This window comes from Palaemon carinicauda, chromosome 34, assembly GCF_036898095.1.
Source record: "Palaemon carinicauda isolate YSFRI2023 chromosome 34, ASM3689809v2, whole genome shotgun sequence".
NCBI classification, from domain to species: Eukaryota; Metazoa; Arthropoda; class Malacostraca; order Decapoda; family Palaemonidae; genus Palaemon; species Palaemon carinicauda.
In genome coordinates, this window is record NC_090758.1 from 6,844,215 (window position 1) to 6,858,920 (window position 14,706).

Below are 14,706 nucleotides of genomic sequence, written 5' to 3' on the forward strand. Positions count from 1 at the left end.
ATGACCAATCGGTGATTAGGCATCCGAGCACAAGTGTCCTTCGCGTCCTCAAATGATTTAGAAAACTTGGAAAGGGCGTACAGGTAACTGTCGGGTCCCCTCCTGTATGACAGGTCACTGAATGCACCTGTATGGAAGTAATAAACACCCGTTGAATGTTGTAGTTGTATATTACTTGACTGCAGTGGGACATATAAGTTTCTCTTTGAATCTCCATATTGGATATATTCTAGCTTTTATTACAAACATAAACATGCATAGATAGAAACTACTTTATCATGGACTCTTTGAAACGTTGGTTGAAGTTCGACCTCAAATATGCCACCAAGGTTAGTTTTGTAAACGAGTTTTCATAATACCTGTTTTTTTCTTTGTAAGTTGATATACAAATATATATATATATATATATACATATATATATATATATATATATATACATATATATATATATATATATATATGTATGTGTGTGTATATGTGTGTTTATATGTCATCATCATCATCAACTGTTACTAGTACACTGCAGCATAAAGGCCTCAGACTATTCCTTCCACTTGCGTCTGTTTATGGTCTTTCTGTGACAGTCCACAACAGCAAATTTTCTTCGCTCGTCAATCCATCATCTCCTTTTCCTTCCCAAACTTCTTTTGCATCTCTAGGGAACCATCTGTTAATATTAATGTACATCTATTGTCTGTCAATATCATTATATGTCCTGCCATTATCCATTTCTCTTTCTTGAAAATTGTTAAAATATCCACTACTTTAGTTTGTTCGCAGTTACATGTTGATCCTTTTCTGTCGGTTAGTTTTATTCCCATCATCATTCTTTTGAGTTGTAACTAGCTTTTGTTCTAAGGCTTTAGTAATGCTGCAAATTTCTGAATATGAGTTATTACTCGTAGGACCATCTTATTAAATACTTTTCCTTTAGAGATAGTGGCATTTTAATTTTTATAATCTAATTCTGTTTACTATTATGTATGTAAGTATATATATATATATATATATATATATTTATATATATATATAATATATGTGTGTATATATATATATATATAGATATATATATATATATATATATATATATATTTTTATTTATATACTGTTTATATATATATATATATATATATAGGATTTTGAGCGAAGCGAAAAATCTATTTTCGGGTGAGATGGCCATGTCGTCCTGATGGAAGTTCCTATAGGGTAGCTTCCTAGGGTATATTACAACTACGGCGATATTCCCAGAGAATTTACCTTAAGGTACCAGAATTCTAACTCCTGGAGCGAGTATCCCTCGTGAAAGGGATATCGCGACATATCAGAGGACGTATTCTAGACACGTCACATGGCAATCTACATCCTGGACAGAGATTTCGTCTCGTAGGAGGTGATTGGCGAGATACGAATTCGGGAAAGAAAAAGGGGAGCCGCTCCCAAGGCTTCCCTATCCCCCGATTCGTATGCGTGCCTGGCGCCAATCCTGGCGCCATCTGTATTCCTTGTAGCGTACACGAGGTGCTACAGATACTGTATGTAGGGAGGGGTCCTACAGCCCTTTCTTAGAAAGGCAAGGGCGGGTCCATCAGGACGACATGGCCATCTCACCCAAAAATAGATTTTTCGCTTCGCTCAAAATCCGTTTTTTGGCTCAAGCCATGTCGTCCTGATGGAAGTGTACCAGAGCATTACTGTATCTGTGGATTCTCAGAACGTGCCGTACTCCCCGGAGGTAATTTTTTCCCGGTCGACTAGACCTAGAGACCTAAGATGTTACCGTTATACATCTTTTCAACTAACTATAAACTATGTTAGAGCTTCCTGCCCCCTACAGGGAAGAGTCCTACTAGACTCTGGAAAAGTCTCGAAGAGTACATATATATATGTATGAATACCAGGCAAGCTAATATAGTGGTCTCGCCCTATATTAAGTAAAGCATAGTTTGTAAAGGACCACTGCGTCAATATGAGATATCGACCAGTTTTCCGCACAATACTTGTATTGGACAAAGGTTTTTTATCCGCATAGGAGGAAAACCAATGCAACATAGCTTGCATAAAGGAACAATTCTATTAGAATTATCCCTGATAAGGTACATAGAATGAATGCTCAATTATACCAATAAATTGACACAGGTGAAGGAGACGCAAGGTTCTCAAGAACCAGATTATTGACAGGCAATAAATAGACAGGTTAACCACAATTATATATATATATATATATATATATATATAAGAAGAGGATAACCCAAAACTTGAAGCATAAGTATGATAGTAAACAGAGCTTGTTTGTCTGAAAGAAAAAACATTAGATGCCACTTTTAAGATACCGAGGTATCAAAGTCATAAAAGCCTGTATTACAAATCAATGACATTAGCGTTAGAAACGCTCGGCACACATGTGTGCACTTATGCTAGGTTCACCTTCGGAAATGGAACAGTCTGGATGGGCAACACAGTGCCCTCACTTAGTTTGTAGTACAGTATGTAACTACACACTCACCCTGGAATTAATCGTCCCAATTAAGACCACTGTTCCTCGCAGAGTTAAACAGTAGGGTTAACACCGCGACCCACTGCTACCACAGATCTCTTTTAGTTCCTCTACTTGCTTCGCATAGTGGCGAAAGAACACTCTGGGAGACTTCCAGCCAGTGTATGAACGGAGATGTTCAAAATCCATACAATTAAAGAAATTTAAGGATGAGGCAACTTTCCTCGGATCGTGACTTGCGGGTGTATTGTCAGGATCCGCTCTGCGAATAAAATATGTGATTTTCGCTCTGAGTTGATTCAGGGATAAATTTGAGCCTGATGTTTCTCGCCTGAATAGTTGACCACCCTTGAAGTCTGAAGTTCTATGAAGATAGACCTTTAGGCATTCTACTGGACATAGAGATGCATCATCTTTCAGAGGGCAGATTCTCCAGGGACCCCACCTGTTGGTGGGTAACTCATTCTTGGCGAGAAACGTAGGATCCGGAAACAGGTTCAGTTCTTCCCCATCCAGGAACTGAACACGACCTGCCTCTCTCGAGAGGCTACAATCTCACTAACCCTGGCCCCGGACGCGAGTGCAAAATAGGAAAATAACTTTTTGTGTCAAATCCTTTAACGCACACTCTTCATTGCTCAACAGAGAAGCGAAATGAAGAACTTGTCTAAAGACCATGAAATGGGCTTTGGAGGTGCTGAAGGTCTGAGCCTAGCACAGGCTTTCGGGACTTTATTAAAGATCTCGTTACCTAGTTCGACCTGGAAGGCATATAGAATGGGTCTTGTCAAAGCAGACTTACACGCTGAAATCGTGTTCGCTGCCAACCCTTGACCATGGAGGTGGGGAAAAAAGATAAGCAGAAGTCTGTCAAGATCTCCTGCGGAATCTTCGCCTTGACAAAAGGCCACCCATTTTCTCCAAGATGACTCATATTGCCTTCTAGTAGATTTGCACTTATATTCCTCAAGGAAGTCTATACTGGCTTTCGAAATCCCGAAACGCTTTCTCACCGCTAAGGAGAGAAAATCATGAGCTGCAGGGTCCGGGTTTTCTGTAATGAAGCGCAGACAGTTGACTTCTGGACTCGCTGGGTCAAAACTGGATCTGGTAGTGGTACAAACTTCAGCTACAGTTCCAATGCCAGGAGGAACCACACGCTGTTCGGCCACTTGTGGGCCACTATTGCTGCTACCCTTTGAAGGATCTCAGTTTGTTGAGGACCCTCAACAGAAGGTTGTGAGGAGGGAACAGATAAATCTTGGACCATCTGTTCCAGTCGAGGGACATCGCGTCCACTGCTTCCGCTAAGGGGTCCTCGTACGGGGCACGTACAGGGGCAACTTCTTGTTGTCTTTCGTCGCAAAGAGGTCTATCTGCAGTTCTGGGACTGATTCAGAATGAAGGAGAATGATCCTGCGTCTAAGGACCATTCCGACTCTATCGGTGTGAACCTGGATAGAGCGTCCGCTGTCACATTGCGGACTCCTTGAAGGTGAACTGCCGACAGGTACCACTTCTTCTTTTCGGCCAATCGGAAGACGGCCAACATCACCTGGTTGAGAGGTGGTGACCTCGATCCTTGTCGATTCAAGTATCTCACAACTACCTCGCTGTCTATCACCACCTTATGTGGATCGAATGACGCGGGGAGACTTTCTTTAAGGTAAGGAGCACTGCCCTAGCTTCTAGAAAGTTTTATGTGAAAGGTCTTGAATAGCCTGGACCAAGTCCCCTGGACTTTTTTCCGATGAGAGTGACCTCCCCATCCCTCCTTCGAGGCGTCTGAGTGAATCGTCACCGACGGGGGAGGTGGCTGAAGAAGAACCTGACTTCTTTAGATGTCTGGCTTGGGACCAAGGCCTGAGAAGAGTACTTAGCCGAAGCGGCTGGTCTTCTCAGATCTCTTCACGCGTTTGATGCATAACTTCTCCAAACTACGATTGCATCCTTTAGCTGTGCTCTTAGCACTGGGTCTGTCACCGAAGCAAACTGGAGAGAGCGCAGTACTCTCTCCTGCTCGTGTCTTGATATCCTTTCGGAATCTTGAAGTCTCTTGACAGAACCCGCTATCTCCTTCCTTTTCTTCGCCGGGGTGGAGAAACGGTGTGACAAAAGGTCCCAGTGGATTCCCAGCCACTGGAACTTTTGAGATGGAGAAAGTCGAGACTTTTTCTGTTGATCTTGAAGCCTAGGTACTCTAGGAACTGGATCACTTGACTGGAAGCTTGCAAGCATTCTGTCTCGGATGCTGCCCACACCAACCAGTCGTCCAGGTAGGCTACTACCTGAATTCCCTTTAGGCGAAATTGTTTGAGAGCTACGCTCGCAAGCTTCGTAAAAATCCTTGGGGCTATGTTTAGCACGAATGGCATGGCTCCGAAGACGTATAGTCTTCGTTGTAGCCTGAACCCTAGGTAGGGGAAGAGTCGATGGCTAATTGGAATGTGCCAGTAGGCGTCTGACAAGTCTATAGAGACGGAATATGCCCTCTTGGGCAGTAAGGTCCTTATGTGTTGCAGTGTTAGCATTTTGAATTTGCAATTCACTATGAACTTGTTAAGTGGCGACAAGTCCAGAATGACTCTGAGCTTTTCCGAGTCTTTCTTGGGAACACAAAACAGCCTCCCTTAGAAATTGATGGGCTTCACCCTTTTTCTCCAACAGTTCTTGAACGTACTTCTCCATAACGGGGGTGGAGTGTTGGAAAAACCGAAGGCACGGGGATGGAGTGCTGTACCAGCTCCCGCCCAGTCCATTCTTGAGTAGGCTGTGGGCCCAGGGATCGAAGGTCCTCCGATCCCGAAATTTCAGAAGTCTCCCTCCTACCGGTATCACCTCACTGGGACTGCCGTCCTGAGGTCTTGCCTTCCAGACCACGACCACCCCTGAATCCCCTTCCCCTTGAGGGGCGTCTAGACGAGCCTCTGGCTGCTCCTCTAGGCTTTGCTCGAAAGGAAGTAGACTGCCCTTTGAACGCTGGGGTGAATGCCGTGGACTGTGTCGACACGGCCTGGGGTACCCACTGAAAGGTGGTCGGGGTTTGTGCCACGATCTGGGGCACAGGGGGCAATGGCAATTGCAGTTGCTGTTGCTGTCTAAGAGGCTTGGCTGGCCGAGACGGTAGCCTAGTCCTCATAGTCTTCCTCTTTGGTTGAGGACCCTCATCCGGGGAAGACTCTCTTTTGATAGCCAGGCCCCACTTCTGGAGAAGGTTTCTATTCTCCAAGGCGGCTTTATCAACAACTTCTTTGACCAAGTCGGTAGGGAAAAAGGTCTTTTCCCCAAATGTTGGAGGAGATTAGTTTCTTTAGCTCGTGCCTCACCGTAGCCGAGGTAAACACGAACTCCCTACAAGCTCTCCTTGCCTTGACGAAGCCATAAAGGTCCTTCGTCACTGTGGCCAGATGAGGCTTGGCCACTACCATGAACATTTCATGGACCTTGGGGTCACTTGCCATCGTCTCGAGAGTAGTCTGAAGAGACATTGAGGCAGTCAGTCTTTCTTTTGTATCGAACTCACTTCGCAAAAGAAAGTCAGACAGCTTAGGAAGTCCTTGCCGAACTGACGTCCGGCAATATCAACCTCCAACTTTCCCACTGAGAACGTAAGATGGACGTCCTTCCAGTCTTTGTGGTCCATAGGCAGGGCCAGCGACAAGGGTTTACACTCCTCTAGGGAGGGGCAAGACTTGCCGGCCTCGATTGCTTTTAGTACAGCCAGAAACCCTTTCTGTAAAAAGGGGAAAGGCTCTAGTAGGCGAGGACACAAAGGAAGGGAGCTTCCTATTCAATGCAGCTACCTTTGAGTTAGAGAAGCCCCTCTCTTTCATCGAGGATGAAAGTAGAGCTTGAGCCTTAGCATGGTCCATCACTATGACCTCCTTCGGCTCTGTCTCCTCCTTTGAAGCTGGTTCCTTCCTCAGCCGGACATAACAGTCCGGATATGATGCCTTGCTGGGCCAGAATTCCACCCTCCAGGGGAACTGAGCCCAGCTTATCCGAGATGACAATCTTTCCAGTTGTCATCGGCATGTGCTCAGCATACCTCCATGGGTTAGCATCTGACCACAAGGGAAGGTCTTTCACATTGAGCTTTTTCTGGGGCCCATGTGATTCTGCAAGGCACTGCATTCGCAGGTCCCTCATTAATCAGGTTAGTGCACACAGTACATACCTGAGGGTCCCAATACCGGAGATCATCCTTGGAGACAGCGTATGCTGCGTGTCTCCTACAAAACTCATGTCCGCAGAGGTTCTTGCTGCTGACATTGCAGAAAGCACTTCCCCACTTCGGAGTGTCCTTCTGTAAAGAGAAGAAATTTCCATGAGTATCAAGTGAACTATGTATCACTGGATATGCATAGTATAGCATAACAATTCAGAAAGGAAAGACACACACTTGTGTTTTCCTCACAACCCATTGTATCAGCCTTCCAGATAATAAAATAAAAAATGGTTTATCTCTTCTAGAGTAACCAATGCAAGGTTTCCAGAGGAAACAGGTGGAGCTCACACCTAAGCAATGATTTTAAAATCCTGGATAATAGACAGGGAAGAACTCAGCTTCCTATCTGAGGGCAACAGCAAAGGGGTGTGCAAGAAAACACAATAGTGTTAGAAGACACAGTGCTGTACCAAAACCCTTACTATAGTTTTCCTCTTACTGTATATGCTATACAGAAGAATACTAGTAAAGTATAGGGGGATGTGTGCCTGCCTGCCTTTGCCGGCCGGCACACACCACAACTAGCTTTAAAGTATACTACTTAACAGCTATAGGGCGGCAGCACTCTGGTTCAAATGCCTGTGCCGGTCAGCAGCAACTGCCAGCCGGTAACAGCCAGTGTTGGCCGGCAATGGCTGCCGGGCAGCAACTACACAAGGTAGTACCCAGCTGCCGGCCACACTCTTGGTGACCGGCAGACAAGGGCTGACATAAGCCGGCCGGCAAAGGTACAAGACCGATGCCAGCCGGCAGCAAAAGAACCAGAGGACTACACCTGCCCGGCTGCCGGCCTTATAGGCCGGCAGCCGGGACAGGTACAGCACTTAGAAGAAAAATAGAATGGATGCCGGGATAAGAGTGTACACAACCTCCAAGCCCGGCAACCGAAAGAGTGCATATAAGGAAGGGGAGAAACTAATTCAGGCTTCCTTGACCCATGCCGTCCGGCTCTGCCGGCAGGCATGGATGAGGGACCAAGAGAGGTCCGGGCAGCACTCGAAAACATAAGACCCTTGCCGGCTAGCATCTCTGCCGGCCGGCAAGGGGCTGAGTCAATTCCACATCCTAACCTATACTAGGTCCAGAAGTAGAACGACGTACAGTACAGTAAGACCCCTGCCGGCCAGCTCTGCCGGGCGGCAAGGGGCTGAGTCAATTCCACATCCTAACCTATACTAGGTCCAGATGTAGAACGACGTACAGTACAGTATGAAGAAAGAGGGGGAAGGGACAAGAGGGTCCTGCCAACCTTGCTTTAGTGACAGATCACCCGCAGCTAAGAAACTTATCTTAGCCTAAGGGAGATCTAAGGGGAAAGGCCAGCAATACTTGCCAGCTTCCAGAGCACCAAAGCAAGGAAGGCGTTGCTACTCCCAAGGGAAGAACTTATCCTCCCGCGAGAACAGCAACAGGACTAGTCTGGTAGATCACAAAAAAAGGAATCATATCCACAGAAACCTTCGGTAGTGACCTAAGGCAGCTAAGCTCCCTTTGTATGTGTTAGGTCAGCGAGGGGGACTCAGCCCCAAGCCAGACAACACAGACTCAGACTAAAAACTCTGTTGTTCTGTCCCTCTTGAACCATAACTACAGGAACAGGAAGGTACAGTAACACCCTAGAATAGTTTTATCGAGAATAAATTTCGGAAAAAACCACTCAGGGAAAAGCCCAAGGCTTAAACAGAGGGAAAGGGATTGCATACCTTCTCCAAAGAAAAGAAAGCAACCGGGGAGTATGATAAAGTATACTAAGGCTCCATAAGCAACTAGCCTAGGCACCAAGAGAACGATTACCTAATTCACCGAAACTCACTCGTATAGTATCTTGGAAATATTCCACACAGTCTAAAATGTATAAAATATAGCCTAAAGCTTCAATAAAATTTTAATTACACTCGGAAAAACCTTAATCATGCATGAAGTACTAGGACCAAACGACTAGGCTACATGGCCTAGCGTAGGCCAGAATGGCGAATACTTCGCCAAATAATACTAAGCACGAAAGGAAATCCTATGTAATGCTAAATAGCTAAAATTTATTAAAGCAAAACAACCAGGAATGTCGCTCTGACTAACTAACTTATACCTAGCGAGCGACAGCGTCCAAGACGCCTCTGGTAGGCTACGGCTCTTGTATCAAAGATTAATCCTATTAATCACTCAAAATTTTACCAAGAGCCTACATTTATACATAACAGACACTATACTCAACTTATCAGAGGCCGACGAAGACGAAGAAGCCATGAAAAGTCGAATAAATCCAAGATTTGCGAGAAAAACAGGAAAAAACACCGAGTTGTTAAGCTACGCAAAAAGGAATACAGATGGCGCCAGGATTGGCACCAGGCACGCATACGAATCGGGGGATAGGGAAGCCTTGGGAGCGGCTCCCCTTTTTCTTTCCCGAATTCGTATCTCGCCAATCACCTCCTACGAGACGAAATCTCTGTCCAGGATGTAGATTGCCATGTGACGTGTCTAGAATACGTCCTCTGATATATCGCGATATCCCTTTCACGAGGGATACTCGCTCCAGGAGTTAGAATTCTGGTACCTTAAGGTAAATTCTCTGGGAATATCGCCGTAGTTGTAATATACCCTAGGAAGCTACCCTATAGGAACTTCCATCAGGACGACATGGCTTGAGCCCAAAAATATATATATATATATATATATATATAGTTAGTGTACATATGTTTGTGTGTCTGTATATATACACGTATGCATATGTACATATGTGTATGCATATTTATATAGAAATATACACACACACATATATATACATATATATATATATATATATATATAAAAGTATATATATATATATTTATATATATACATATATATGTATATATACATACATAAATATATATATATATATATATATATATATACATATATATATATATATATATATACATATATCTGTGTGTGTGTGTGTGTGCATGAATGTGGGTGTGTTGTGGTATAATATCAATAGACTCCATTATAAACTTTCTTATCACTCATATTTTTTTACCAACAGCAAACATCCTCTGGACCACAATATTCGACTCAATCCAAAGAGGTGAAAATGATGTGTTCATCAACTATGCCACAATTACACCAGAGAGGAGTGCCAATTTTGACCTCACAGTTCCTTATTATAGAGAAGGGTAAGTCAAAGACTTGGGTCACTGGTTTGGGAAAGGATATTTGTATTCTAAGCTGTAGGTAAAGCTTTTGAAATTTGATCAGTAATTTTCTATTTTCTGTAGATATATCTTGGCTAAAACTTGGAAGACAGTTTTGATATAAATAGAAGTGTTTTTTCTTTTTTTATAGAAATATATGGATCCTTTTAAATTGGCTGGAACAAACTGGGTGTGAAATGTTGAAATTAATACTGAAAAAAAAAACCATAAGAGCACCACCTATGGTTACCAACAGTTTGATTACACATAGGATGGTTTTTCTATTTATAGAAATATATAGATAATTTAAGTTGACTGAAACAAACTGGGTGTGAAATGTTCAAAATAATACTAAAAAAAAAAAGAAAAAAAAGTTCCACATTAGTAAAATGGCTGAGCCCTTTGCATAAACTGGGGTAATTACAATTAAAGAAAACTGAAATTTGAGGAGATAATCATCATTATAATATTTAGGTTAATGTATTTCATTAAAAAAAAGAAAAAAAAATAACTCAGAACTCCCTCCCTAATTCTGTGAGTCACAAGTGACTATAGTATCTATACCCATCAGGTGCTGTATAATGAATTCAAAACTTGAGGTCGTTCTCGGCAAACTTACTAAGTAAATAAAGACTCCAATGAATAGGTCTTGGGGTATAGTTCTCTCGCTTGAGGGTACACTCGGGCACACTATTCTATCTAATTTCTCTTCCTCGTGTTTTGTTAAAGTTTTTATGGTTTATATAGGAAATATTTATCTAAATGTTGTTACTGTTCTTAAAATAGTTTATTCTTCCTTGTTTCCCATTAACTGCATCCTTACTTTCCGGGGGTAAGGGCTTTGTCCTCCTTATACTGCTCTTACCCTAGCTTACCCTAAGATATGTCTTAACCCAGTTTTCAATTCCTAAATGGCTTCAATCATAGAAAAGTAACACTAAATGACTATAGCACAAATCGTAGGACTAGTTATATATCATATTCCACACCACGATAAACAGTTATTCCCCCAAAATAAAATAAATTTGACAACTAATTTACAAAGTTTACTCTTGTCCTTACGCAGTGCATAGCAACATCATATCGTATTCCTTTTCCTCTATAAATGAAATCAATTTGACAATAAAATTATTAAGAAAGTCTATACCTGTCCCAGGGAACTACATTCACGAAGGAATATATCTATGCTTTCCTCTAGGATGGTTAAATTTTGAGTAACTAATGTATTCTTTCATTTTTTTTTGCAGTTTTGGAATGATACTCGAAGTACCACTACCCCTCCCCAGGTGGCAAAGCATCCTGTTTCCTTTCTCTTGGTGGGTTTGGGGAGCCATAATCCTGTCCATGTCCTGCTCTGCCATCACATATCACCTACTCGACCACATGGAGGAGCCATCCTTCATCACAAATTTCATCATTATTATGCAGGTGGGTTTGAAAATGTCAATGAAGATCAGTAATCTTAAGATAATTGTTTTAAAAATAGGATTAACCCCAGTATCTAGAGTTTAATGCTGTCAGCTTCTACTCTGTAGCATTATTATTATTATTATTATTATTATTATTATTATTATTATTATTATTATTATTATTATTAACTAAGATACAAACCTAGGTGCTATAATCCCCAGGGCTCCAGGAGGGAAAAGTAGCCCGGTAACGAAAGGAAATGTGGAAATAATTAAACTATATGAATAGTAATGAACAATAAAAACAAAATATTTCAGGAACCAAAACAACATTGAAATATATATTTCATATATACATTATAACAAAGACTCATAATAGCCTGTTCAACATAAAAACCTTTATTACAAGTTTTGAACTTTTGAAGTTCTACTGATTCAACTACCCGATTAGGAAGATCATTCTACAATTTGGTGTCACCTGAAATAAAACATTAAGAATACTGTTTAGTACTGAGCCTTATGATGCGAAAGACTTGACTGTTAGAATAAGCTGCAAGCCTAGTATTATGCAACATCCATAACGAACCAATTGAATGACATAGCCAGAGATTAATATGTAGATCAGGAATAAGAAATTCAATAGACCGTAAGTTTCTGTTTTAACAAATATAGTGTAGAGGACATCTTGTAAGTTAAAGAACAGAGGGACCAAAGTATGATTGCAAGTAAGTCTAGGATAGTGGATCCTCTACATTCAGATCTCTGAATTGATAAAGTTTCCTCGGCTATGTACGACTCCTTTGAAATTTTAGTTGTGATCCTCGATTGAAAATTTACTTTTCAGAAAATCTTTTAAGATTTTCGGTAATCAATCTATACTGAGTATGTTTTAATTCTATCATTCTACCTTGTCCAGAGTAGTGTTCTCTTGTCTGGTCTTCAGCTGCTGATTCTTATCTTAATTTACTGGGCAGGAATTTACGGTCTATTAAATTTCTTAATCTGGATATAGATATTAATCTCTGGCATCGTCGTTCAATTCGTTTGTTATGCATGTTGGATAAGATTTTCCAAAATTCTGATCAACCTTTACATTCAGATCTTCCTGGACAGTTCTACCCTATTCGTAATACTAGGCATGCAGTTATCCCTAATAGTCATGCCTTCTCTATCATGAGGATCAATACTAAGCAGTATTTCAGGTGTCTTATTTGTTCGACAAAAACTTAGAGTCTATAAGTTATTTTATTCGTGATCTTGATATTAATCTCTCACTCCGTCGTTCAGTTAGTTCTTCATGCATAAATGTTTTCAAAATTCGGACTATTGTTCGTATTTAGATCCTACTAGAGTGTACCATCCTGTACATAGTTCTCAGTATGCAGTTAATTATAACAGGCTTGCCTTGTTCATCACCGGACTCGAGACTACACAGTACTCTAGAAGTTTTTATTGCTGGTTTGACCAGATTGTTAAAGGATCTTCTTAATCAGGCATTAGAACTGGTGGAACTTCAGAAGTTCAGACTTGCAACGAATATGTTTATGTGGGAGAGGATGATATGAAACTAGTCTATATATAGTTTATATTCAATATTTCTTATTATATGATCCATTCATCTTCTTTCCTCACTTGGATGAGTTCTCTGTTGGATCACTTGGGTTCTGGGTATACTGCTTTTCAACTATGGGTTTAGCTTATCTAGTAATACTATGTCTACCAATAATAATAATTTCCTTTCTTTCAGAGTCTCCTGTCCAACCCTATGGACACCGTACCCAAAAAAAGGCGTATGAGAAACTTCCTCTTGGTTTGGTGGCTGGGATCCTGGTTCATCAACATATCTTATACGTGCAACCTAATCGCAGTCCTTACGGTACCGGTTTTTCCAACGAAGCTTCAGACGGCTCTGGATATATCCAAAAGCAGTTACAAGTCAGGAGTGAGGGGTTTAGCATCAGACATGGTTTCATAAACCACGACTGAGAGGGTGTGGGCACGTGTTAAGGATGGACGGTGGGTAGGTAATGAGGAAGACTTGGAGGAGCCTTTTAGAGGGGAAAAGATCAAGAAGGAGGCAGAGAATAAGATGGCAGGGTAAGGTGGAGGATGATATGGAGAGAAGAGTTTTGGTGAAGACTATGCCTTTGATAGAAGGCATTGGAGAGGGAACATCAGGCAACCAACCCCATAATGTAGGGATACCGGTAGGGAGGAAGAAAAAGTGTGAGGGTTTTAGGACTTTTGTTGAATAACCCAATGAAATAAAGAATGAATAAAAAAGTTAGGAATTTTGTACTTTACAATAGAGGTCATCCAACTGAAACAGGTTTGACTGTAACCATGATTATGAAATCGGGGAAAGTAAGCCTGTACAGTATAAGAAAAAAGATATTCAAATAATAAACATATGGGTTATCTGTTATCAGTAATACACACTATTAGGAATTGACAAATATTTTTCTAAACTTAGATAATAATAAAAAAATTTCAGAATGGTTTGAATCTATTTTTATTTCATATATTTCACAGAGGAAAAACTAAGCTTTTTCTCAATAGTTGGACCTGAAATATTCCTATGTATATTATGGAAACAGGCTTTAGTGCTATATCAAAAAACCAAAAGTTTTGCACATATATTAGGTATAACTCTTATTACCTTGATATATACAGGCCGAGGTATTGCTCTTACAACTACATATTTCTATGAGAATTCCCTTATTTCTCTTCTTACATCCATGTGCACAGACTGTGCATGCTAGACTATGGTGAATTCGTAGAGGAGGCGCTTGCCGAGTCAAAGCACCCAGTCCTATCGGCGCTGTCCAAAATCCTCGACATGGTCCCTCCCTACGACACGTGGGAACACATCGGTCAGGAGCAGTGCATCAAAAGGGTTTTGGTAGGAACCCACGCCCATATCGAGACCTACTCCTACGTTAAGATCCTGTACAACAAGCTGGGCCATGGTGCGAAGGTCTACAGCTTCCAAGAGCAGCTATATCTGGGCTACCTGGCCTATGCGGTCCAAAAAAATGCCCCCTGGAAATACAAATTTGATGTTGGGATGCAGTTGATGTTGGAAGCGGGACTCATACAGAAGTGGTACAACGATGCTATGGATGACTTCTGAGGCTACTTTGAAACGGTATGTGAATGCTTTGTGAAATGGACCTAATTCCTTTAGAAATTGGTGAAGAAAAGTATAGAGCATGCAAACCTAGGCTATGGAGATAGCCTTCAAAAGAATGAAGCTATGATTAGGAATATCAGGTTAGGTAAGTCTCCAAAAAATATGAAAATCAACCTTTTATCCTTCGAAAAAGATAGCAGAAGATTGTTACAACTCTGGTTTCTTAGAACGTATGTGAGTACTTTGTGAAATGGACATAAATTGTTTAG

At 41.5% G+C, this 14,706-nt stretch overlaps 1 protein-coding gene across 1 annotated transcript; it reads left to right on the forward strand.

Moving 5' to 3' along the window:
• Positions 1 to 278: 278 nt before the first annotated feature.
• Positions 279 to 14,437, forward strand: LOC137626687 (ionotropic receptor 21a-like). Its single transcript, XM_068357699.1, has 6 exons — positions 279 to 329; positions 8,316 to 8,325; positions 9,748 to 9,877; positions 11,143 to 11,323; positions 13,052 to 13,239; positions 14,053 to 14,437. Exons 1-6 carry the CDS (start codon positions 279 to 281, stop codon positions 14,435 to 14,437), a joined length of 945 nt encoding a protein of 314 aa, XP_068213800.1.
• Positions 14,438 to 14,706: the final 269 nt, after the last annotated feature.

What these genes read in the sequence shown, in the direction of transcription:
- LOC137626687 (XM_068357699.1), top strand. Translation starts at nt 279, where the DNA reads ATGGACTCTTTGAAACGTTGGTTGAAGTTCGACCTCAAATATGCCACC. An exon ending in GTTCCTTATTATAGAGAAGG is followed by an intron (nt 9,878 to 11,142) that starts GTAAGTCAAAGA and finishes TTTTTTTTGCAG; the next exon opens with TTTTGGAATGATACTCGAAG. An exon ending in ATTTCATCATTATTATGCAG is followed by an intron (nt 11,324 to 13,051) that starts GTGGGTTTGAAA and finishes CCTTTCTTTCAG; the next exon opens with AGTCTCCTGTCCAACCCTAT.